Genomic DNA, 25,165 nt, shown 5'->3' on the forward strand with positions numbered 1-25,165 from the left:
CAGGATACAGCATTATATATGAGGAGGTACCTTTATTTATGATGGCAAAAAATTTGAAGCGACCTGTATATCCAGCAAAAGCATGCAGATTAATTATGATGAATACTCAACAGAATATTATGCAGCCATAACAAATAATTAATATAAAGATTTGTGGGGACCAGGCATGGTGGCTCACACCTGTAGTCCTAGCACTTTGCGGGGCCAATGCAGTAGGATCGCTTGAGCCCAGGAGTTTGAGACCAGCCTGGGCAATATAGTGAGACCTCATCTCTACAAAAAAATTAAAAATTAGCCAGGTGTGATGGTGCATGCCTATAGTACCAGCTACTTGGGAGGCTGAGACATGAGAATATCTTGAGCCCAGGAGGTCAAGACTGCAGTAAGTCACGATTGTGCCACTGTGCTCCAGCCTGGGCAACAGAGCAAGACCGTGTCTCAAAACAATACAATACAAAATAAAACAAAACAACAATAACAAAAAAATTTGTGACAATATGGAAAAGTGTTGCCAAGATAGTGTTAATTTTCAGAACTACAAATCACTTGTGGATTTCTGATTATGGAAAAAGTCTGTGTGAGTGTGCCTTTCTGGACAAATGTTAGACGAGAATATGTAAAAATGAAAACAGACGGGATAGAATAGTGCGATTGTGAGAAATATTTTTCCCTCTATTTTCTAAGATACCCCTCATATTGCAATATTGTCTTTATAATTTAAAAGCCGGGTGAAAAATGAAGGCCAGAAGTCCTTTTTAGCAGACAGACTATTTGAAGAAAATAATAGTGTCTTTTCTAAAAACCCAAGAATATAGTTTGAACAGTGGAAGCTGTCTCTCTCTCTCTCTCTGTCATTTCTACTTTTTATTATTATTTTTTTTGACATTCCACATACCTGGTTAATGTGCTTCAATTTGTCAATAATTTGACTGACTACTGGCTCAGGGCCCTTCATTTTCAGCTCATGGAGATTGAACTGGTTTTTCATTCCATTCCTTGCCGCCTTTTGGCTGTATCTGTAAAGGTGAAGGTAAAGAAAAGGTTTGTCAAAGAAAGTCCCAAACAAAGGAAAAGCTGACTTTATTTGGCATCAACAGTCAGGCTGACCACAAGCTCATGAGACGACCTCATGGTGCAAAAGTAGACCATTCCACATAGTGTCTATTTACAGTAAGAAAACATTCATTCAACAATCAGCAATTATATTCAATATCCCTTTTCTTCCCTAGATGTTGGGGATACAACAATGAACAAGACAGACAAGATCTGTGTGCGCTTATTGTGCTCTCAGTCTAGTGGGGAGTCTAGAAGAGTAAGGGCCAATGACAAGGCAGAGTGATTAGAGCTGTGCTGGGGGAGGTTCAAGGTCATGACAGTGAAGTACACAGAATGAACCTTCACTGTGTGTAAGCCTTCTACTCATTTGAAGGAGAAAGATTCTTCCATATTCTTTACCTCTTCCTTCCCCTCTTCTTCCTCCTCCCACTGTTTCCTGTAGGCTATGGAGCTGGGTATCTATTCAGGAGACTTTCTCAAATCACTTGCACCATAAATTACACCTGTCAGCTTCCCTCTGCGTTCTCCATGAGAGGAGAGAACGCTAGCCTGAGGGAAGATTTTAACGTGCTCCTGTAGGATAAACCATAGGCTTTACTCCAGAATTGAAGTTTCAGGGTAGCAATGGACATCCTCACCATCATGAGAAGGGTAACTACTTAAAGTACTAGGCAATTCTGCTTTCCAGTGTGGGGTTTTGCCACCTTCAACTGGGACAGTGATGCACAGATGAGGTGGTTTCCTTATTGCACCCATAGTTCCAGACCTCTACATAGAATTATTCCTCATTTTGCGAAACAAAGAAAACAAGAAACAGATGTCATTTATTCCTTCTGCTTTCATCATGTGGGAATACCAGAACACCATTGCCAAAGAGGGAAAAAGGTTTTGAGCTCTTTTTTACTTGCCCCTGATCCTGATAATGGAATGCTTTCTTAAAGAAATGAAAAGATTCCCAGGGCTTTTGCTCTCTCTTTATATACTTTTTTTTCAATTACAATAGGGTAGCCAGGGTTATAAGGGTAAATTGATATCTATAATTCATATTTTAAATTATGAAATAATAATGTTCATTGTAAACAATTCAAGAAGTACAGAAATAAACAAGGCATAAAGTAAAAGTTGCCCCATCAATCTGTTTTTCCAAGAGTGGACCATGGTCAACAGTTTGATATACATGTAGAGGTTTTCACCTACATATACTAATGGGTAATTTTAACCAAAATTGGAATGATGTTACTCATACTGATTTGCAACTTTGTATCACTTAATATATATACTTTGGACTGGACTTGTAATCTCAGCACTTTGGGAGGCCAAGGCAGGAGGATTACTTGAGCCCAGGAGTTTGAGTACAGCCTGGACAACATGGTGAAACCCCATCTCTATAAAAAATACAAAAAATTAGCCAGGCGTTTTAGTAGAGACGGGGTTTCGCCATGTTGACCAGGCTGGTCTCGAACTCCTGACTTCAGGTGATCCATCCACCTCGGCCTCCTAAAGTGCTGGGATTACAGGTGTGAGCCACCATGCCTGGCCAACTTTTTGTAGAGACGGGGTCTCCCTATGTTGCCCAGACTGGTCTCAAACACCCGGGCTCAAGTGATCCTCCCGCCTCAGCCTCCCAAAGTGCTGAGATTACAGGCATGAGCCACAGTGCTCAGCACTTTTTTCTTTTGAACTATGACTCTCACATGATTTTCACTGCCACAGGTGGGGGTCCTCTGAGGTAGTTTGTGTGTTATCTCCACAGGGTGACAGGCTGTGTTCTGGAAGGATGTTCAGGATTGAATTTCAATTTTCAGTCACTCTCACTGGATTCCCAAACCAGCCTAGTTTGGGACAAGAGATTACAAAACACTCCTTAGAAACACTAACTCATCTCAACTAAAATAGGGAGTGAATGAACCTGGCATATTAAAGTGTTAATAATGACAAACTGAAAAATATAAAATAACCACAAAATAATGAGGCAGTCTCGATGGAATGGGCACATTTACCTGTGTGCCTCATTTTATGCAATGTAGGTATTTCAAAGAAGTTGTGTGTGAAATGAATTTCTGTGATCTAAATACTCTAAACAGGTCGAAGAAGCCTTGTTATTTAAAGGAATTCTGTAAGCACATCTTTTTAACTGAAAAAGTAAGGAAAGTCCTGCTTCACAAATCATTTAGTATATTTTGCTTAAAGTGAGGTACACTTGTATTAAACTAAGGAAAAACATCAGTGAATTGTGTTCTACTGTTTACATTATGTATAATTTCCAATGAGATAAGATAATGAAAAGTGAAGATGCCTAAACTGATTTGTGTTTAATTCTGCACATAGCTCAATCTACCAACAAAGAGTTTTCATTTGGCATTTGCAAACAGATTATCATTTAGATGGCACCACCAAAGCAGCTTCAATGTTGCAACTTGAACGTCTTTAAAGAGACCACAATTTTATTTTAGGAATTAATTAGGTATCCACTTAAGGTAGGCATTAAGCATTTCTAATTCTAATTAATTGATTCTAAATGATCACTTTTTTAAAGCACAATCAAACTGTTTTGGTCCTATAAAAAATATGGTGGTTAATTGTGGCTTTAAAAAGCTGGACTACATTTTAATGTTCAAAGTAGAAGCTAAATATTTTGTAAAATGATAGTAATGCCCCAAAAAATGAAACTACATTTATGGTTTAGTGCCTCTATAATCTTGTTTATATCACCAAATACAAGTCACAACTGTCAACAACAACTACCAGCTGCCAAGTTGTTGGATGTTATGCTTGAGGAATGGGGGAAAGGAACACTTTTTGTATTTTTCTGGCTTTTGTCTCTGATAAGAAAGTGGAAACTTTGACAAAAATATTGAGTTGCAGTATTTTAATACAAAAAACAGAACTGCTTAAAATAAAACAATTAAGAAACCGAACCAGTAAAAAAAAAAAAAAATTGCTGGGCGTGGTGGTGCACAACTTTGGAGGCTGAAGTGTTGAGCCCAGGAGATCAAGGCTGCAGTGAGCTGTGATCACACCACTGTGCTCTAGCCTGGGTGACAGAGTGAGACCCTGTTTCAAAACAAAAACTAAAACTAAATATATACTTTGGACATATTTTCATGTTAGGACACATGGAACTGTCTTGTTCTTATTCCTCTGTATGGCTCAATAATAACTTATTTATCCAATACCTTACTGATTAACAATAATTTGTAATATTTTGTTAATATAAACAATGCTGCAGAGAACATCCTCGTATACTGATTTTCACACATTTGCATTTACATCTATAAAGGATAAATTCATAGATTTGAGTCAATTTATATTTCTAATCCCAAATTATGAAGTACAAAGAATAATGAACACTACCATATTTTTGCACAGCACTTTACAAAGCAGTTTCATATCACTCAGCTCATTTGAACTTCTCAACCACACTGTGAAGTTGAGAAGTAGATAGGGCATTATCTCTTTATTACTGAAAATTGCACAACTTCAGAAGATACTAACCTCGTTCTATTAGATGTCCCTGTCCATGATACAATGTATCTGCCAATATTAAGGACATACTTTGAAAAACATGCATGCTAACAGAGGAGGTCAGGAAATCTAGTTCTGACATTCATAATTAAATGTCATCCTCTGAGAAGGAAAATATTTTGTAGCAAAGATGCTGAAGAGTACATTTGATTGCATTTCTTCTAAAATGATAGGTTAACACATTCAGATTATTTAACTTTAAAAGTTAATTCGTGAATACACAGATCACCAATCATCAAATACCAATTGCCTTTGGGGGCTGTTTTAAAGAGACATAAAGGAACATTCTTTATCTGTTGGGAATCAGCTCACTACTAGCCTCCTCTTTTATGTTCATATAATGCGGTCTGTTTAAATATCATCCACCTTCTGATGATACTACCAACTCCATCTTCTCTTCTTTAACTCCTACTGATGCCTGAAGCAGAGACCCTATTTGCAGATAAAGAGGTAAGGTTCATTATAAATCTTCTGAAATGAACTTCAGGAATGTGTCCCTAGAGACATATCCTTGGTCTTTTTTATATCAAAGCTTGCCAGCCACTTTTATGTCCACTCCTATAAAACAAGCGTCTTCCTGAAGCTACTTATTCTCATTGGAATAGTGTAAAGACATCTGCCAACTTAGCGATTTTGCCCCGTACTCCAGCTCCCAAAACTATTATAAATATTAAATCAAATTAGTCCCACAGCTGATCCTTTGTGGTCCTACTGTATTAATTTCTGCCATTCAGAAAAGTGCCCCTTTAGCTATGTATTTTTTAAAATTTCTTATCTCCCAGCCATGGATAAAGAGCCAGGACTAAACACTGCTCCCTGATCCCACAGTGACTCCATTTTTAAAAGACAGTTTTGGGTTCAAGAGCTTGCCAAACTTTTTGAAAGTTGAAATAGCATCTACTGTTCTGCTCTATGCATGTGCTATTTAAATCCTCAAAGGACTCTCACAAATTAAGCATGGATTCTGGTTACAGAAGTGTTGGGAATAGCTGCCCTGTGTCTTAGGCCTAAAACTTGCCATTATTGCATCTACTTCACAAGGCAGTAACCAAAAGTCCTGGTCCAACTGATGCTTATAGTTGCTTAAGTTTAGTGGCACTATTTAAAAACTCTGTGTTCTTGCACTATCCTTTAGGTATCTTGATACTTCTCCCACAGCTCTCAATACTTTTTTGCTTCTCATGTCTCTATCCTTTGCTCCTTAGCCAGACAAAATATTGAACCAAATTTTAAAAGTAATGAGTGTTAGAATGAAATACTATGAGCACATTAATAGGGCAAAGTAGATCTGTATGTGTTGATATGGCATCAAGTACGAGATACATTATAACAGATACAAGTAGCAGCATCCGCGGTGAAAATGGGTCTACATTTGCATTACTCTTATACACTCTATACATGTTCAAATATGCCCAGAAAAATTTTAGATGGATACATAAGAAAATGATAAGAGCAGTCACTTTCAGTGAGTGAGAATAGGGAGATGCTAGTGAAATCTTATTTTTTTATATCCTTCTATATTTTAAAATATTTTTTACCATGACCGTTTTTAATCTTTATAATAGTTTAATATATAATGAATGAGATTTTATATAGTCGTTAATCAAAATGTTTTTCCAGCTTTCTTGAGGTAGAATTGATAAAAGTTAAATACATGTACACTTCCAATATGATGTTTTGACATATGTACTCATTATGAAACAATTATGCCAAACCAGCTAATTAACCTATTCATCACCTCACATAATTATCTTTATTTTTGTGGTAAGAACATTTAAGAACTACTCTCTTAGTGAATCTCAAATATACAATATAATATTCTTTAATATAGTCACCATATTATACATTATATTAACAGGCATTAGTTGTTTTAAAGGCAAAAGAGAACAAAACAATAGAAAAACAAAAAGTGGGCCCGACTCACATGCACATCTCAGGGCCTCTGGGAAATCCTTCCTGTTAATAAGAGTTATGTTGGCCATCACCAATGTCCTTCCTCAAAGGTGCTTTCTTATGACAGAACACATATTTGGGGCAATGTTCACAATGTCACCCTTGAGTTTCTTCAGACCTTAGGTGGTTCACATCAGGTCACGAACTCAACTTTGCTAGGTTAAACATAGCCCACATTGGCTGGGTGTGGTGGCTCATGCCTATAATTCCAGTACTTTGGGAGGTCAGGGTGGGCAGATCGTTTGAGTCCAGGAGTTTGAGACTTACCTGGGCAACATGGTGAAGCCCCATCTTCACAAAAGACACAAAAATGAGCCACGCATGGTGGCGTGTGCATGTAGTCCCAGTCCAAGCTACCCAGGAGGCTCAGCTGGGAGGATCACTTAAGCCTGGGAGGTGGGGGTTGCAGTGAGCCAAGATCAAACCACTGCACTCCAGCCTGGATGACAGAGTGAAACCTTGTCTCTCTTGTTCTCTCTCTCTATATATATATATCCCATATATTTTATTTTATTTTTGAGACGGAGTCTCGCTCTGTTGCCCAGGCTGGAGTGCAGTGGTTGGATCTCAGCTCACTGCAAGCTCCGCCTCCCGGGTTTATGCCATTCTCCTGCCTCAGCCTCCCGAGTAGCTGGAACTACAGGCGCCCACCACCACGCCTGGCTAGTTTTTTGTATTTTTTAGTAGAGACGGGGTTTTCACCGTGTTAGCCAGGATGGTCTTGATCTCCCAACTTCATGATCTGCCCGCCCACCTCGGCCTCCCAAAGTGCTGGGATTATAGGCATGAGCCACCATGCCCGGCCCTATTTTCTACTCTTCAGTGAGGTAACTCCAACCTACCTATTTCAAAAAGACAGTATATCAGTGAGGATGTGAACATGAATGTAAATTATCAGTTGTATCCTCCCTCAAAACAGAGGCAAAGAAGTTATTCAAGTTCTCACTACCTTTTCCTGTAGATGCCTGAAGTCCTCACCTGATGAGAATTGAGGGCCTCCCTGAACCACCCTGAGTCATGCTGACCTCACTGCCCTCGCATTGAAATGTATTGTGGGCACTGCCCTGAGTTGCTAGTGCTCCTTTTATGTATATTTCATTTGCCACTCCATGTACTCTGTGAGGTCTTTGAAGGCAGAGGTTTGGTTAGTTGTCTTTGTTTTTGTTTTTTTAAATCACCCAAAGCACCTCATGGTACTTATACTGTCAGTTACTGAGTGCTTTCTCTGTGCCAGATACTGTTTGAAGCACTGAAGAAAAAGAAAACATGTACTTAATCCTCCTGACTACCCTATTGGCAGCTGTTTTTGCTGCTGCTGAGGCACAGAGAAGGTAAGTCACTTGCCTAAAGTCACACAGCTTGTCTGCAGCAGAGCTGGAGTGTGAACTTTAAGAATCCATCTCCAGTTGTGTGGGTTCTTAACCACTATGCTGGTCTTGCTTCCTTAGAGAGAAACAATGTCGACTAAATATTTGACATTTCCTCACCACCCTGCTCCATTGCTTCCTTGTAGGAAACAATGGATGAGCTGCTTATAATGGTCTACAAGGCTCCCAGCAGCATCGCCACAAAGCTCTCTTGGCCTACTCAGCAAGATTACTGGACTTGCCCTTTAAGAGCCCCTGGAGAGAGCCCTGTGTGTGGGGTTTCTTCTCTTACACAGAGATCTATGGCTATTTAATAGCCATACTTTGGGAGGCCATAGTGGGCAGGCCAAGGCTATTCAGTGACATAGTTGTGTTCTTGGGAGACAAGGTGTTGAAGTTAGAGAAATAAATAATCCACCACCATCACCATCCATGCCACTAGACACATACCAAAGACTATTTAAAGATTTCAAATGCCTAAGGACAACAGGAAAACAAATACAGGATAACAATGTCTTAGTGCATCCCTGCCTTTGTCACCTTGGCTACAGCAAGGAAACATGTGTGATGTGCCCCTGGGGAATTTCATGTAACATGCGTGCTCTGAGCTTCAAGCCCAGAGGGAAGTCAATCGGTGAAGGGTGCCTCGGCAGCTTTGCATTAATTCATTAATTCAGCATTTCATTTTCTCAGGCTAGCTCTGTGCCACTGGAGCACGTGGTTCATGACAGGCCTTGAATGAGGAGGAGCCAGCATGGCCCCAATTCTTCTTATCCACAGACTGCTCAGAGTGTGTCAGGAATGGGGACACTGTTGGCCATGGGGGATTGTAATGATGGGTTAGCTACTTAGTAATACTCATCTGTAATTAAATTAATTGTCCTCCTCTGCAAAATGCTGCTTCTCTACTGAAGCTTTGACATGGTTCTGGCAATGAATACTAGCAAGTGGAGGAGGAAAAATAAACTGAGAGATGTTCCTACCTCCCAAATCTAATATTTTCTTAACTGGACATGCTATGTAGCATGTTAGAAGTGTTACCTTACATGCGGCATCTTCTTTATCCAGTTTGGTATCTGTTTAGCACAAAAATGACTGTCATAATACTAAGAAAATCCTATTTGTGAAGTGAAAAGGGGGACATGCTTCTGTTCAGGAAGATTGTTAGGGATTGGGGAGGGGGTTGGGGAGAGAGGGAAAAAACCTGCGCAAAAGCCATAAAGAGAAAAGGAACCTCATTAAAACAGGACATCTGGGCATGCTTGTCTTGGGACAGTCGAAGCAAAGAGAGCACTTGTAGGAGAGGAATAGAGTCAAACAAGCGTAAAATAGGCAATCTTTTCTTCTCATTTCTGTTCTGGCTGAAGCAGCAATGGCGTAGTGGAAGGAAATCAACAAATTCAAATGTAGATCATTTGAAATGGAAGCACTCTCAGAGATCATCTGGTCCAATCCACTCACTGTGTAGATGAAGAATCTGATACCCAGACAGGGTTTTGTAACAACACATACATTTAGTATCACAAGTCCCACATTTAGAAGAAATCCCTTTCCTTAAAAGGTCCCTCAAGCAGATCTTGCTGATTTTTAACACTTGCTAGTACTGATTTAGGACAAGGGAACTGCTAGAAAAGTCACTTTCCTTCTTCCCTTAAGTATCAGAATGGTTCCAAGTGCTTGAGAGCCAATCAGAAGGACTAGGTCCCCACCAAAAAAAATTTGATTTCACAAAAGTTTAATACGCTGCCCAGCTATACACGGCTAAAAATAAGTTAGAGATCTCACATTCTCAGAGCGCCACCTTATGGACAAGCTTCAGTATTGCACATAATCCCTAACTTTACCTGTTTCTTTGGAACCCATTCTAGTCACAACAATCACTGTGGGAAAAACTGGATAATTTAAAGAGCATAAATAGCTTTAAAGACAAACCATAAAACAGGGTAGAAAAACCATCCTATTAAGAGGCCTAAGAAAATGTCCTTTTCTTTATCCATGATACAGTGTTAATTTACATAAATGCATGGTAAAATAAAGCAAAGGTGAAAAGAGCTGAGATTTGTAAATGTGCTTAATAAAGACAGAAACAATTAGCTTCTCTTTATTTATGCACATATCTAAATAAAAATGTCTTTCTCCTTCCTGGCTGTCCGAGAATAGACAGCCATCATGAACAACACGGTAACTATCTGAACTACAAAGTTCATGACCAACCGACTACTTCAGGGGAAACAAATGGTCATTGGTGTCCTTCACCCCAGGAAGGTAACAGTGCCTAAGACAGAAATTTAAGAGTGCCTAAGACAGGAAAAACTAGCCAAAATATACAAGACCACACCAGATGTCATCTTTGTATTTGGATTCAGAACTCATTTTGGTGGTGGCAAGACAACTGGCTTTGGCATGATTTATGATTCCCTGGATTATGCAAAGAAAAATGAACCCAAACATAGACTTTCAAGACATGGCCTGTATGAGAAGAAAAAGACTCAGGAAAGCAAGGAAAGGAACGCAAGAACCCAATAAAGAAAGTCAGGGGGACTGCAAAGGCCAATGTTGGTGCTGGCAAAAAGCTGAAGGAGTAAAGGGCTGCAATGATGTTATCTGCGGCCGTTGTGGATTTTTCATGAAAGCATTTATAAACTAAAAATTTTCATGTGAAAAAAATGTCTTTCATAATTGTTTGCATAGCAGTACTACTTCAGAGCCATTGTTAAGCTAGGAGGGTGCTAGAAACAGATATATCCACTTTACTCCAAGAAGTACCTGTGTTCTCCAACAACAGCCTTTCAGAAATTACAAGTAGATTTCAGTAGAAAGGAAGCAAAATCTAGGAAAGAAACCCAGGGGATGTAAGCCTATTTCCTTCTTTTTCTTTTTTTTTTTATTATACTTTAAGTGTGCCGGTTTATTACATATGTATACATGGCCATATTGGTTTGCTGCACCCGTTAACTCATCATTTACATTAGGTATTTCTCCTAATGCTATCCCTCCCCCATCCCCCCATCCCATGTCAGGCCCCGGTGTGTGATGTTCCCCACCCTGTGTCCAAGTGCTCTCATTGTTCAATTCCCACCTACGAGTGAGAGCATGCGGTGTTTGGTGATGTAAATCTATTTCTGTATCTCAGTTAGTAGCCATTAGCTATATGAGAATAACTGCATTAGAATTCATTTACAGCGCAGTCTCCAACCTTACTTTGAGGAGGGACTAAAAGATTTGTCTCAGTACATAATCAGGAAGCCACTGAAACCCAGAGAAGCAAATAATATTTTTCAGATGGTGAGAAAAGAGTGAGAAGTTAGTATCACCCACTACAAGGAGAAGAGTCTGTGGCTGTGGGGAACAGTCCTCCAGCAGAAAGGGGAAGGTAATGAGAAAATGCTTGAGATGAGGTCACCTGAATGTTACTCTGAAGAAACCAACTTTGCAGAAGAGGCTAGAGATAAAGAGAGAGAAAAGTAAATAAGCACAGCAAAAGTGATTCTTGTGAGAATTGCAAGCTAGGCAGAGCCCAGAGTGTAGGCAAGCTGGTGAGAACTAAACGTGGCGGTCAGGACACTAGGCCAGAGCAGTGTCTCTCTGATGGCTGTCCTTGAGGGGAACATACAAATGAGGAGAGGACTCCAACTGTGTTTAAAAACAGAGAAAGAAAAAGGTGTAATTCAAAGCTCAATAATCGGGGGTGGGGAATAACAGAACAAGGAGGTGTGGTAGAGACTTCTTATTCAATCACCCCAAACTCATTTACCAAGTCCTTCTAGTCCAGAGAACTAGGACCAGACATTTTCTTGTTCTACTCAAGTTAAACCAAAAGGACATGATCTTTACCTGGTGTTTGTTTGGTTGTTTGTTTTTAAGATGGAGTCTCACTCTGTCTCCCAGGCTGGAGGTGCAATGGCGCGATGTCAGCTCACTGCAACCTCTGCCTCCCAGGTTCAAGCAATTCTCTGCCCCAACCTCCCAAGTAGCTGGGATTACAGGCACATACCACCATGCCTGGCTAATTTTTGTATTTTTAGTAGAGACAGGGTTTCACCATCTTGGCCAGGCTGGTCTTGAACTCCTGACCTCAGGACCCACCTGCCTCGGCCTCCCAAAGTGCTGGGATTACAGGCGTGAGCCATCGCACCTGGCCTCTTTACCCATTTTTAAGTTATATTTTAATTGATGAAAATATCAGGGTTGGAAAGGACCTTTGAAGTCATTCAGCCCAATGTTTTCCTCTTACAGAGGGGCAAACCGAGGCCCAGAGGCCAAACAACAGCAACTGAAGTTATTATTGGCATCACTGCTAGGGAGACAGGAATGAAGCTGTTACCTCCCCCAAACAGAATAGCAAAGAACAAGGGGGCAAGGAACTAGTCACATACCTCAGCAACATGAGGGCATTGTATGAAGGTCACTGAAGTTCAAAATAATGACCAATAATTGTTGTAAGACATTAAGTTCAGTTAGGCAGTCATAGTTTACTGAGGCAGCAAGTACATAATACATTTTAGAGAGACAGAGTTATGTGATGGAAAGAGCACTGGCCTTGGAGTCAGAGACATGGGTTCGAAGCTGGTGCCCCCACCTGCTGTGTGACTTTTGACAAATAATTAAACCTTGCTGAACTAGAGTTTCCTCATCTATAAAATAGGAATAATGCCACCTGCACTGTTTTGAGAATTGATATAATGAATTTTAGCAAATTCAGGTAACATGTGCTTAAAACAATGCCAGGCACATAGAAAGTTCTATATGAGGGCTGCTGTTATTATTTTTATCACATGAAAGCACCACACACAGAATCTCAAATGCAGTAGATGTTCAATAAATGTTATTTGAGAAGAATCCCCTGCTAGGCATGGTGGCTCACACCTGTAATCCCAGCACTTTGGGAGGCAGAGGTGGGCAGATTGCTTGAGTCCGGGAGTTCGAGACCAGCCTGGGCAACATAGGGTGACCTCGTTTCTACATAGCTTAAAAACAAATTAGCCAGGCATGGTGGCCCATGCCTGTGGTCCCAGCTACTTGGGAGGTTGAGGCAAGAGGAGCACTTGAGCCCAGGAGGTTGAGGCTGCAGTTAGTTATGTTGGTGCCACTGTACTCCAGCCTGGGTGGAGTACAGGAAAATCAGTCTCTAAAAAAATCAAAATAAAAAATAAAAAAAGAGCTTCCTGAGAGAGAAGAAATAAACCTTGCAACGAATAGCCAAGGGAAGCTTCAAATCCCTTCATCCCCACATTGAGAACTTAAGAAACGGAAGAGTATCAGTTCTCTTATTTTTGTCCTCAGTAAAGTATGGGTCAAGGCATGAGTAGGAATGGTTTATCATCAGGGAAAATGGGCAAGGGAAAAAGCACTGGAACTTTCTTTGCCATTGCGATTGAGCAATGATGTGTGAATGGCTGGCACTAAGCATTTACGCCTAGCTGAGAGGAAGTTTTTAGCAGAGGTGCCCTCCCAAACCTTCCAGGAGACAGGGCATCATCTGAAGGGGAAATGATCAGAAAGGACTTCAAATGGTTTGAAATTAATTTTAGTTCACAGAAGAACTAATCATTCACCTGTGGCCCAGGGCAGCCCTCCAAAGTTTCCCGAGTGACCAGTTTTGGGCGTCAGAAGCCTGTTCCCCTCCCTCCTTCTCCCACAGTTCATATTCCTCCTCTCAGTGATAGAAAATATTCTGCTTCCACTTTGGATAACTGTCACAAGTAACAAATTAGATGACTCTTGAAAATGCCCACATGCTTTTTCAAATCTGTCTGTTCAGAATGCTGCTTTGTTTGTCTCCGGTCCCTGCAGGGCCCACAACAAACATCCATTCTTTAATGTGGTGATCTTCAAATTGAAGAACAGGACTCTCAAAGTCCACCTAAACAATCACTCTTAACTGACTCCAGACACGTTTGGGAGAGAGGCAAGTCTGAAACCAGAAAAAGTGCGCCTGGTGGGTTTTTTTCTTGTGTGGCATTTCTAGAATATGCAGTAAACAGAGAAAAGACTCCTCAGTGTTTTTTTGGATGTCTGGCTGAACTGTGGTTAATAAATTGCCAACTATCAGCCTCAAAAAACAAACTGTTTTCATGCAAATAGGTACTACCGATACACTTGAAAAGAAAGCTAAACATTCCTGCCACTGTTTTCTGTCAGCTCCTCTGGCCTTAGCCACAGTCACTTCCAGGCCTCAAACCTTCAACCTGCGTAATTAGCCCTACCCAGATCCTGAGCCAGTAGTGACAAGGGCAGGAAGGTGTTAGTTTAACTGACTCACCTGTCAGGCCCCAGGCTCTAGAATTAGTTTTGTTCCTCCAAGCCAGTATTTCATGTTTTTTTGAGTGAGCCCCGGGTGTTCAGGTATGACTTCCTCTTGCCAGCTGTGTTTTCCTGGGCAAAACTCTGTCCTGGGGCTCTTGTCTGTATTCATTTCTAGGCCCACTCCCTTACCCAGTACCTGGCACCCAGTATGCACTCAATAAATGTCTATTGAACTGACCTGAGATAAAAGGCCTCATCCAATGCTCAGTTTGTGTGATGGAGACTCTAAACTATTCTGCCTAATCCTTGTCAACCTGTTGTCCCTGAGGCCTTTCCCCCAAATCTGCAGCCACTGACTGAGGACCTACGTTACACTGGGCCCTTTGATGTAAACCTGTCAATGTGTCCCACCTGCCAGATCACACCATTTTAGAAACCAGGGGTAACCTAGAGAACAGCAGAGTTCCTTTTCTATACTCCACTGAGTGTCATCATCTATTCTACACTTACCTATTAAGCATCTACATAGCCCTGTTCTCAGCCACAGAACATTAGTAGTTGGAGGTCCTGAATTTTCCAATGTTCTGGCCCACTAATTCCAGCCTGGACTTCATGAACCAGAATTTAGTTTCTGCCTTGGCAAATCTGGTCTTCAGAAAAGGAAACATCCAACTGATGACTATGTTGGATTCCCACTGCAAACTGGTGATTGAGAGTGTGTGGCCGTATTGCTTCATGAGACATCTATACAGCCACACCATCCTACATCACAAAATCCAGAGTGCTGGCACAAGGGGGCTGCCGTGGTTGGTGGGGGGGAAAAGAGACTACCAAGAATAAGGTAGCTAAGTGTTAGATTTTTCCAAGAACACTGGCTGGTCTTGTCTGCAGAGAGTAGAACTCCTCTTTCTATAGTCTTCCTAAACTCATGTCCAGAGTTTGAGAACCAAGGCTGCAGCAAGAGCCCTGAAGCAGCAGAAAGAAACATATTCATCAAGTCTTTGCCTGGTGGAAGCACGTGGCCATGGTGGGCATGGGCAGAGACACTGGCACAGGGGAAAGAGCCTATCTCTGCCAGTGTCCATATGTCAGGATAGCTCTGCACTTGGCAGGCCCAAGCCTTGCCCCACCACTCTCAAGTTGCCAGCAATAACATAACACGAAAGAATAACAAAGGGGGAGAAAAGGTGAACTGAAGTGTAAACTACCCCCACTCCAACTGCCCTGCTAGCTGCAGGTGCCCTTCACTGCTCAACTCTTTGCACCTGCTTTCCTGCTAGAACAAGTGGTCTATTGTGTGAGGCCGTACACATGGAGGTGCTAAGCAAACAAGAAATGACTCTTCTGATCATAAAGTAGATGGGATTCCAGGAAAACTTTACTAAGCCAAATAAAAGTGATTGTAAAGCACTTGGTAAAATATAAACTGCTGCATAAATACTTAATAAAAGCTCACAGCCATGTACACAAGGACAACTAGGTCAAAATTTACCCAAGCTCTCTAGCCTGGAGGGTGTTGGAAAGGGTGAAAATTGTCTCTCTCCCTTTGGTTTTCTTAACCACTTTGTATTACTTTGCTCTTACCTGCCCTTCAGCCCTTGGCACTCCCCCGATGTCTCTCTCCTGTCACTGATATATCTCTGTGGTTAGAGGGCTTCTAATTTTCATTCTGGACAGTTGTGTCAAATATTATTGGGAGCAACAGACACTGAATTCCATATTTTTTTTCTGTTCAGAAGCCCCATTGGAGTTATGCAGTGCTATGGGGGAAACATTTTCTTTAAGGTTTAATTATGTGAGTTTCACCCAAAACTCTCCAACATTAGAAATTGAGAACAACAACTCTGACATCTCAAACAGCCAACCTACCTGCTCCCCTGTAGCTCCAATAATACCTGGAGGAGTAAAATGAAGAGCTCACTGCGGTCCTCATGAGAATGATTATACCCTGGGGCTCCTTTTGAATCACTTTCACTTTGGTCTACTTAGGAAGGCATCAAATTCAAAGTCATTAAGGTGGCTTTATGGTGTTCCCTTTCCTTTCACATTCCCTCCCCCATCAAATATCTTTGTTATAGGATCTCATAGCCCGTTAGAGGTGGAAAGTGCTTTAGAGGTGATTTTGTCAAATTCCTTTATTTTACAAGTAAAAGAAAAAACAGAAGTGCAGTGACTTGTGCAAGGTCACACAACAAGTTCACAGTAGAGCTAGGACTCAGGTTGGACTCTCAGCCTAGGACAAAGGTTTTTTGTTTGTTTGTTTGTTTGCAAGGACTCCAAAGCGCCACAGGGGATGCACAGGCAATGACTTTATTATCAGGGGCATGTGAGTACGGGAGATTAAATGGAGAATTAACCTCAGAGGCAGGTGAACGCCATTTTCTAGCAAGGGGTTGAAATATCTCTAAGAAGAACTCCTTCTTCCAGGGGATGCCGCCTTATAGACTTGAGAGGACATGAGAGCAGAGAAGCATGGTGTAAGAGGCAGGAAATGTACGTCTACTCTCATGGACCAAGACTGGGCAGGGAACAAGGGAAGGATAGGGTATAGCATTATAGGCCAGAGAAAAGCTGGACAGAACACTCATTCCAGGTCTGCTGGATGAAGAGATTAAACCAAGCTGAGGTCAGGATTTCCACCAAGAATAGGAAGAAGGTGAGAAGGCTTTAAACCTTGCAGGAGAGAAGCCAGGCATTTGACAGGCAGGACAGTGCTGTGGGTAAGGGATGGATTGGATGGGTTTGAAGCCCATCTTGCTGTGGCCTTTGGTAATTTGCTCAATGTCATCAGTAGAATCAGTAAAGTGTAGGTAATAATATTGTCCGCTTCAAAAGGCTGTTGTTGAGAATTAGTCAATGCATACAAACTGCCTAGCATATTGTGTGGCACTTGGGAAGTTCCACAGAATGGTTAGTTATTACTATTATTAGCCACTCTACTGTTTGAGTCCTGCTTTCTGAAGTCCCACTGTACCCTTAGACAGAATTTAAGAGAGCAAAGGGAAGAGGACACTGATCAAAATGCATCAGGGAGGAAAAGGTAAGAGGAGTTAAAAAGCGAAGACAGAGAAACCAACAGAATGTGTGAGCTGCAGCTCTCCCAGCTCTCCTCCACCCCTTCAATGTATGTAAACCCCCATGACTGCATCTTTTCCCTATATTTTGTAGCTGTAAGAGTCATAGGTACCGATAGGTAACCAACCACCCCAGTTTGCTGGGACTGAGGGGTTTCCTAGGACTTGGCAAAAGTCTAAACCTGGAAAGTCCTAGGCAACCTGGAAAAAGTTGATCACTGTAGGGGCCAGAGGGTGTTTGCTTGTTGCTGTTATTTGTTTTAACCAGAGAGCAGGGCACTGCTGCTAGATGCTATCCACTGGGGTTTGAAAAAGCTGGGTTATCCAGAAGCCATGTATAGGATTTTTTAATGGTATTTTCTTCATGCCTATAAATGAAAAAAAAAAATAGGAGTTTCTTAAATAGATAAGTTTCTCCAGGGGAACATTAGCCAATTTGAGGAGGATGGTCTTTAGCAGGACAGTCACACAGCAATAGCCTCATTATCAATGATTCCTATTTGTATGCTTTGATTCTCTGACACATGCTATCTTTCTCCAAGTTCAATTCCCAGCATTGTTATTATATGTGCTTGAAAGTAATAAAACTGCATTTACTTTAAAATGATCTGTCACTCAGACTTTTCATTAATTTAAACTGATGCTACCAATCTCTCAAAGTATTTCCTTATCCAGGGCCAACTGGTTTAATTCAGCATCATGGGCTGATTTGTTTAAAAATAAAATTCGTGGGGATAGGTGGATTTGCTTAAAAATTTTTTAGGCCGGGCGCTGTGGCTCAAGCCTGTAATCCCAGCACTTTGGGAGGCTGAGATGGGCGGATCATGAGGTTAGGAGATTGAGACCATCCTGACTAATACGGTGAAACCCCGTCTCTACTAAAAAAATACAAAAAACTAGCCGGGCGAGGTGGCAGGCGCCTGTAGTCCCAGCTACTTGGGAGGCTGAGGCAGGAGAATGGCGTAAACCTGGGAGGCGGAGCTTGCAGTGAGCTGAGATCCGGCCACTGCACTCCAGCCTGGGCGACAGAGCAAGACTCTGTCTCAAAAAAAAAAAATTTTTTTTAAATAATATTCCTCAAGTCCTTGAGAGACGTAGAGAGAGAGATACTCAGGAAGCTGCTAAAGGGTCCATGTTTGTAAAGAGAGCCCACTAATGCAGTGTTCCATTTATTCGGGATAAAACCTCCCCCTACATCTGATCTACTCTTCTACACTAACATCTAGTAAACGGAGGGTAATTTATAATTTTCAAAAACATCTCATATGCATTTTCTTATTGGAGCCTCACAGCAACTCTTTGAGGTAGGCAGGGGAGGTATTAATTTTACAGAGGGAGAAAACAAAATAGAGTTTAAGTAATCTGCCTAATGGTACAGTGATACCATGGGAAGCTAGGCCTGGTACTAAGGTCTGTTACCCGCAACTATGTCTGTTGGTTCATACAACGAATTCAATATACATGTATAGAGAGTTTACTCTACGGCAGGCACAGCTAAGCAATGAGGTTTTATAGACAGAAGACACAGTACTACTCTTTTTTTTTTTTTTTGAGACAGGGTCTCACTATGTCACCCAGGTTAGAGTGCAGTGGTGCGATCATAGCTCACTGCAGCCTCGACCTCTCGGGTTCAAGCGATCTTCCTGCATCAGCCTCCCGGGTAATTGGAACTACAGGCACATGCTACCACGCCTGGCTAATTATTTGTATTTTTGGTAGAGACGGGGTTTTGCCATATTGCCCAGGCTGGTCTCAAACTCCTGAGCTCAGGCAATCCACCCACCTCGGCCTCCCAAAGTGCTGGGATTACAGGCATGAGCCACTGCGCCTGGCCCACAGTACTAGTCACTAAGGAGCTACTAGAAGATTACAGACAGACATGTAAAAGCTCTCAATATAGTGTCACTGGGGACATGCTAGAGAGAAGATGAGGTGCCAGCAAGCCTTAACCCAGACAAAGTTGTGGACAGGAGGATTCAGGGTCCTCAGAAGAGATGATGTTAAGGATAAGTAGGGGTAAGCTAGCCAATGGTTTTTTTTCTAGCCCATTCTAAGATGGTCCTTGTCTTAGTGCTCCCTAATAGTATTTGGAAATTAGCTTTTCAGCATGAGTTCTTACATAGTGCAATCCTCTATGCATCCCTCCAACCCCAAACTGCTGTATCCCTACCTCAGGTGGGAACACCTTACTTTGGCTCCTGCTGAACAGGTACTCATCCCAGCTCTAGGCCCGAAGCTGTGACTAGAAGCAAAGAGAACAATGACAAAATGGGCCAACAAGTGGCTCAAACCAAGAAAAAGTTCATTTGGGTAGTTTTTAAGATTCATCTGACCGTGTGGATCACTAAGATCTGAGGGGGCAAAAAATAGGAAGCTCCTGTGACACTGGAGTTACAAATTAAAACAAATTTCCTTTCACAGGGAAATGAAACTACATTATAAAGGAGACAAACCCATGGATCAAAGCCATACTCACGTAAAAGAATAAAATTCATTGGCTTGAGAAATTGGGAAATCATGACTCATTTTAATGATCTTTCTCCTTTTCTACAAAGGCTAACTCAAGGGTGACAGAAAGGACTTTAGAGCACTGAACAACTAGTTTTGACCTGCAACTAGACTCCTCATGGTTTTTAATGTAATTTAGGAAGATTGCCTGAGTTAATCTCTATAAAGCAGTAGTAGGAGAAATGGTTTAAGATATTTTTGCTGTGAAACAAGATGCTGAAGGTAAGAAGGTCAGCCTAGTGCATACCCTTAGATGCAAATAACTCTCACTTGATCCTCAGTGGACTCAAATGCCCACCATTTGCACCAACCAGGACCAAGGATTGGGATTTTTGCTTTTGCAGGAAAGAGAGGAAATAACATAAAAATCAGAGGGGGATAGGTGAGGCTGTTCCTGAAAAGTTAAGAATGGGTTATTGAAGGGAGCCAATATCAGGCCTATCTCCCAGTAAAGATCTTCAAGGGCTTTTTAATAGGTTTTTTTTTTTGAAGAACAGCAATAATAGCTACCATTTTTGAGAACCTAACTGTGTTCCAGGTACTATACTCCGTACTTCACAATCTCCTGGAATCTTTTCAACAAACTGTTAAGGGAGAAACTATTAACTCCATTTTACATGTGGGGAAGCTGAGGATCAGAGAAGAGGAGCTAATAGGTAATAGAGCAGGCATTCAAACCCAGGCTTTGCTGACTCTAAAGTTGTAAGTTTAAACACTTTAATACACTGCCTTACGTTGCCACATAACTCTATGTGCTTTTTGTTAATCCCTCAACTGTTCGGCTACATTTCTATCAGTAAAAAATCATCAGAGAAACTCAAACAAGATTTTGTACTTGCTGAAGTATAGGAAGAAAGAGCAAAAAATAGGAGAGCTAAATTTCTTTCAAAGAAGCCACCAAGAGCTTGTACCCTAGGGAAAGAACTGTGCCAGTAGCAGCAAAGAAAGTGACACCTGCCAGTCATTTCCTGTGGCCTGTGGAACAGAAAAACCACCACCACAATCCAACGATCACAATCACAACAATGACAACTGCCAGAGGTGTTCTAAGAGCAGGGCCACTAGCAGGAAGCTCCCAAGAAAAGAGGCTTCCCTAACATACCTTTCCCTGTGCTTCACACTCCAAGTCCCAAGAGTCCACTTTCACTGATGCTCAGTGATTGACTATCAGAAATAAACTTTCTGAGTCAGAGAAATTGGACAAAAATGTTTCAGGGGAGTGTTACTGTTTGTGGAGGTCAGAGGTATTCTGATGAAGTGACATTGATAACACTAAAAGAAACTTACCAGGGAAACATCAGGACACTTATCATACTCAGCAGCCTTGTTTCAATCATTATTCAACTTACATGCTCTCTGAGGGGTGAATATAAAGTCATGACAGATTTCAAATTTGTATAAATCTACCAGAATGTATGCAGCCCAAAGGTTTTTGCAACAATTATGCTGACATCACTCAAAACAATTGTTGCTGGGCATGGTGGTACATGCCCATAATCTCAGCTACCTAGGAGCCTGAGGCAGGAGGATCGCTTAAACCCAGGAGTTCCAGACCAGCCTGAGCAACATAGCAAGACCCAGTCTCTACAAAAAAATTCCTGGAACTCCTCTTTGGAAACCCCATTTAAAGCCAATATAAATGTCAGAAGTAAACAGCCGTATTATTTTATCCTCTCCTCCAAATGAACCCCAAATGGTATAAGCCTGCTTAATCAGCTACCTCATTTAGCAGTTTGGTTCCCAAAGACTCACAGTATTTCCCCCCAAAAAATCCAGTTTACCTTTATGGGAAGAAACATGGCCCACACCTCTTCACCCTTACTCTGGACATTTACATGGGCTGCTCAACCATGGTATAATGGTAATGACAACATCAACACCAGCTATCAATTATTTAAGTGCCTATGTGCCAGAATTTATCTTCACAACGGCCCCGCAGAGTAGGTATCACTACTCCCATCTTATAAATAAGGTAACAGAATGTCATATTAAATGTTCTGCCCAAAGCACACAGCTGGTGTCTGAACCAGGATTAAAATATCCATCTGGGGCTGGGCGCGGTGGCTCATGCCTATAATCCCAGCACTTTGGGAGGCTGAGGAGGGCAGATCACTTGAGGTCAGGAGTTTGAGACCAGCCTGACCAACATGGTGAAACCCTGTCTCTACTAAAAATACAAAAATTAGCCAGGCATGGTGGCACGTGCCTATAATCCCAGCTACTCGGGAGGCTGAGGCAGGAGAATCGCTTGAATCCGGGAGGCTGAGGTTGTGGTGAGCCAAGATCGTGCCACTGCACTCCAGCCTGGATGACAGAGCTAGACTCTGACTCAAAAAAAAAAAAAATCCTTCTGGATCATTCTAAAGACTGCACTCTTCCCAATATATATTAATCACCAAGTGTATGCTTCCTAACATTTCAGGGTCTTCTCACTGAAGACCTCAGCCCGCACCACTGATGATCAACTGGCTGCGAATCAACAACTTGTAGACGGCAGGGATCAGCCATAAACCCACAAGGCTTTTTCCAAAGAGGAGGTAGAAAAATTATTTGGAAGACTGGCAGCATCAGTGGAGTTCATCTGTCACTTACCAAGGCACTACCTCTGAAGGAGGCAATAATACTTAAGGGGCAGAGAAGCTCTAGTATGTCAATTTACTCATTTCTTAAAAGCAGATATATTTCTTCCTGGTTCCATCTCCTAAGCCTTCCAGGCTAAAATAGAAGACTTCTGATTCATGGAGCAGTGACAGTAAAAGGAGACAGGCCTTATCCAACCACCAGAATCACATTTCCAAGAGGAAATTAGGAGGTGATGTTTATTTGTTGAGGGTGTGGATATGCTGGGACCTGTTTTGGAGGCCCCCAAATGCTCTTCATATCACAAAATGATCCAACTGAGCTCAACAGAGGCTGGAATTGTATACTAATAGGACACAATCTGCTTAAAGTAATAAGCTATCCAGTATTCAACAGGTTGTCTATAGACATATCAGTGTTGAGCCATGAAAATGTCTCTTCCTGCTACTTAAGACATGACAGTCAACCAAGTCTAACGCATCCTGAATGGAGCACACTGTATTAAGCCATCTGTCAACAGGATAAGCTGTGTTTCTCTCACTCAATTCTGAAGGTAAAGCTACTGTGTATGACACCATAATCTTAAGGGATAAATGTTACTGTATTGCCATGAGAGTATGTCCTGATAAATAGCTGTCACTAAAGACCACATCTAAGATAAATCGCTGCTGAAAAATATTCCAATCTAAGTCCATAGTGAGATTATTACATGGGGGTACTCTCCAAACTGATCTGTTCTGTCTTACCAGGATTTTAAAAAAATCATAGCTGCCATAAATATTTCATGCTATATCAAATTAAGTCATTTTCTGCATAATCCATTTCTCCTTCAAAGGCTTTCCAAGAACAATCTTGACTTATCTAAGGCAAGGTAGAATATGTAAACTGCCATACTAGCAAAGCATCGTTATACTTCAGTGTGTTCATTCTTGGGCACACACTCAGGCTAACTAGCAGTTCCCCAAATTGGAAAAAATGAAGTGTCATGTTTCTGCTCCTGGGAAAACTAAAGTAGAAATGAAATCCAAAAATGTCTTAGGGGGACCAGGAACTGTGGAGGTAGATAGTGATAAATCAAATACTGAAGCGCTGTTTGTCCCTCTCTCCTTCCCACCAGCGTTTCATAAGCAGAGCCTCCTCCAATATAGGGGTAAAGGAAGAACTAGCCATGAGAAGAGAGAGCTGGGAGGTTGAAGACTATGTCTCAGCTTCTAACTCTCAAATCATCATGACAGTGGCCGAGAAGAGCTACTGAGTCTCACCTTCAGCATGACTTTAGTCTGGCTTATGCCTGAATCAATGGACTTTAGGACCTGACTCAGTGCTACTGAATATTATTTCCATTCTCCATTGTTTATGTTTTTCTGTACCCTCTTCCTCTTGGCTCTGTATTTTATTTATTTATTTCCTCATTGATGTTTGCATTGGCTATCCTATATTTAAAATTGTGTGGATACTGCCTTGGTCCTTTTGGAGAAAAGCCACACTATAAATTAAAACAACAACAACAACAAATAATAATAATAATAATAATAATAACTTATTTTAGCATGAGAGCATGGGGGCGATGTATAGCAAGTGCTGCATACCACTGGCCTGTTCTGACATGACTAGAATGAGATGTGCATGTTTTATATGTATGCGTGAGTATATATGCACTTTAGAATATAGGTCTTTTTTTTACTTAATCTCTTTATTACCAGATTGAAGATTCTGAAGGTCTTTCCTTGTTTCCATGTAAACCAGTGAAAGACTTTTTTGTATTAGAAATTTTTAGGTACAACATACACTACTTGGGTGATAGATGCACTAAAATCTCAGAATTCACCACTACATAATTGATCCATGTAACAAAAACCCATTTGTACTCCAAAAGCTATAGAAATAAAAATTAAAGAAAAGAAAGAACTGTGCCCCCAACCAAATTCTTCAAAACATACTGTGTTGTTAAAATAATTGCATTATAAAAGCAGAATCAACTATTCTCCCTTGTCTTTCCTAGATCATAGGGGAAAAAAGAAGCTATTTCGGTCATTTAATTGTTTGTATGATTTTACACATCTCATGAATTGGGTGTTGATGGTTCTCTCACATTCACTTCAACTTGCTGACATGCCACAGTCTATCCTTCCAACCCAGCAGAAAGGAAAGAAAAATGTTTCCTTACTGTGCTTTTCTGAAACATCCAGAAGGTTTTGAGACAACGGACAAAACTCTGAGCATTAACACAATTGCTTTGCATATTCCCAATTCTGCCTTCTCAATTAAGCAGAGAAATCCTGAAGAGGCATTAGAAACACTGGAAGACTTGTCTGGTCAGTGGAAATAAGAGAATTCAGTGTGTGTGTGTGTGTGTGTGTGTGTGTGTGTGTGTGTGTGTGTGTATAATTTCTCAGGTGAAATGAGAGGTAAGATTGCATAAGATAAAGAGGAGGCAGATTCACCACAACTTACCCCTGCAGATCTTAGGGAGTTTATTTAGTAATGCCAGCTGCACCATGTAAGAGTGTCAGAGTCATCATGAGAGAATTAAAGATGAACATGCATTTATAACATAGTTTTTTTTTTTTAAGAAATAGGGTCTTGCTGTGTGCCCAGGCTGGACTGAAACTCCTGGGCTCAAACAGTCCTCCTGCCTTAGCCTTCTGAGTAGCTGGGACAACAAGCACGTGTCACCACGCCCAGCTCCGATTCATAATGAACAGAAGTGGCTATGTAGAAACTGTCAGTCAGAGAACAGCAATATCCTGGAGCTGACATCTGGAGCCAGGCCCATCTGGCCCAGCAACATGATAAAGGGGTAGCATGAGCAGCTCCAGGTGAATCACAAAGGGAACTAAGGTATCATGCCACAAA

At 41.3% G+C, this 25,165-nt stretch overlaps 1 protein-coding gene and 1 pseudogene across 5 annotated transcripts in view; one reads left to right on the plus strand and one right to left on the minus strand.

Annotated features, from left to right (window-relative positions):
- Positions 1 to 25,165, minus strand: part of GPC3 (glypican 3) — a 456,076-nt gene that overhangs the window by 120,071 nt on the left and 310,840 nt on the right. For all 5 annotated transcript variants that reach the window (XM_025371938.1, XM_025371941.1, XM_025371942.1 and 2 more), the window contains one exon: positions 896 to 1,016. In XM_025371938.1, the coding sequence (XP_025227723.1) occupies positions 896 to 1,016 (121 nt within the window). The remainder of the gene's footprint in view (positions 1 to 895; positions 1,017 to 25,165) is intronic.
- On the plus strand, positions 10,071 to 10,486 carry LOC112615358 (annotated as a pseudogene).

Source organism: Theropithecus gelada, chromosome X, assembly GCF_003255815.1.
Source record: "Theropithecus gelada isolate Dixy chromosome X, Tgel_1.0, whole genome shotgun sequence".
Lineage (NCBI taxonomy): Eukaryota > Metazoa > Chordata > Mammalia > Primates > Cercopithecidae > Theropithecus > Theropithecus gelada.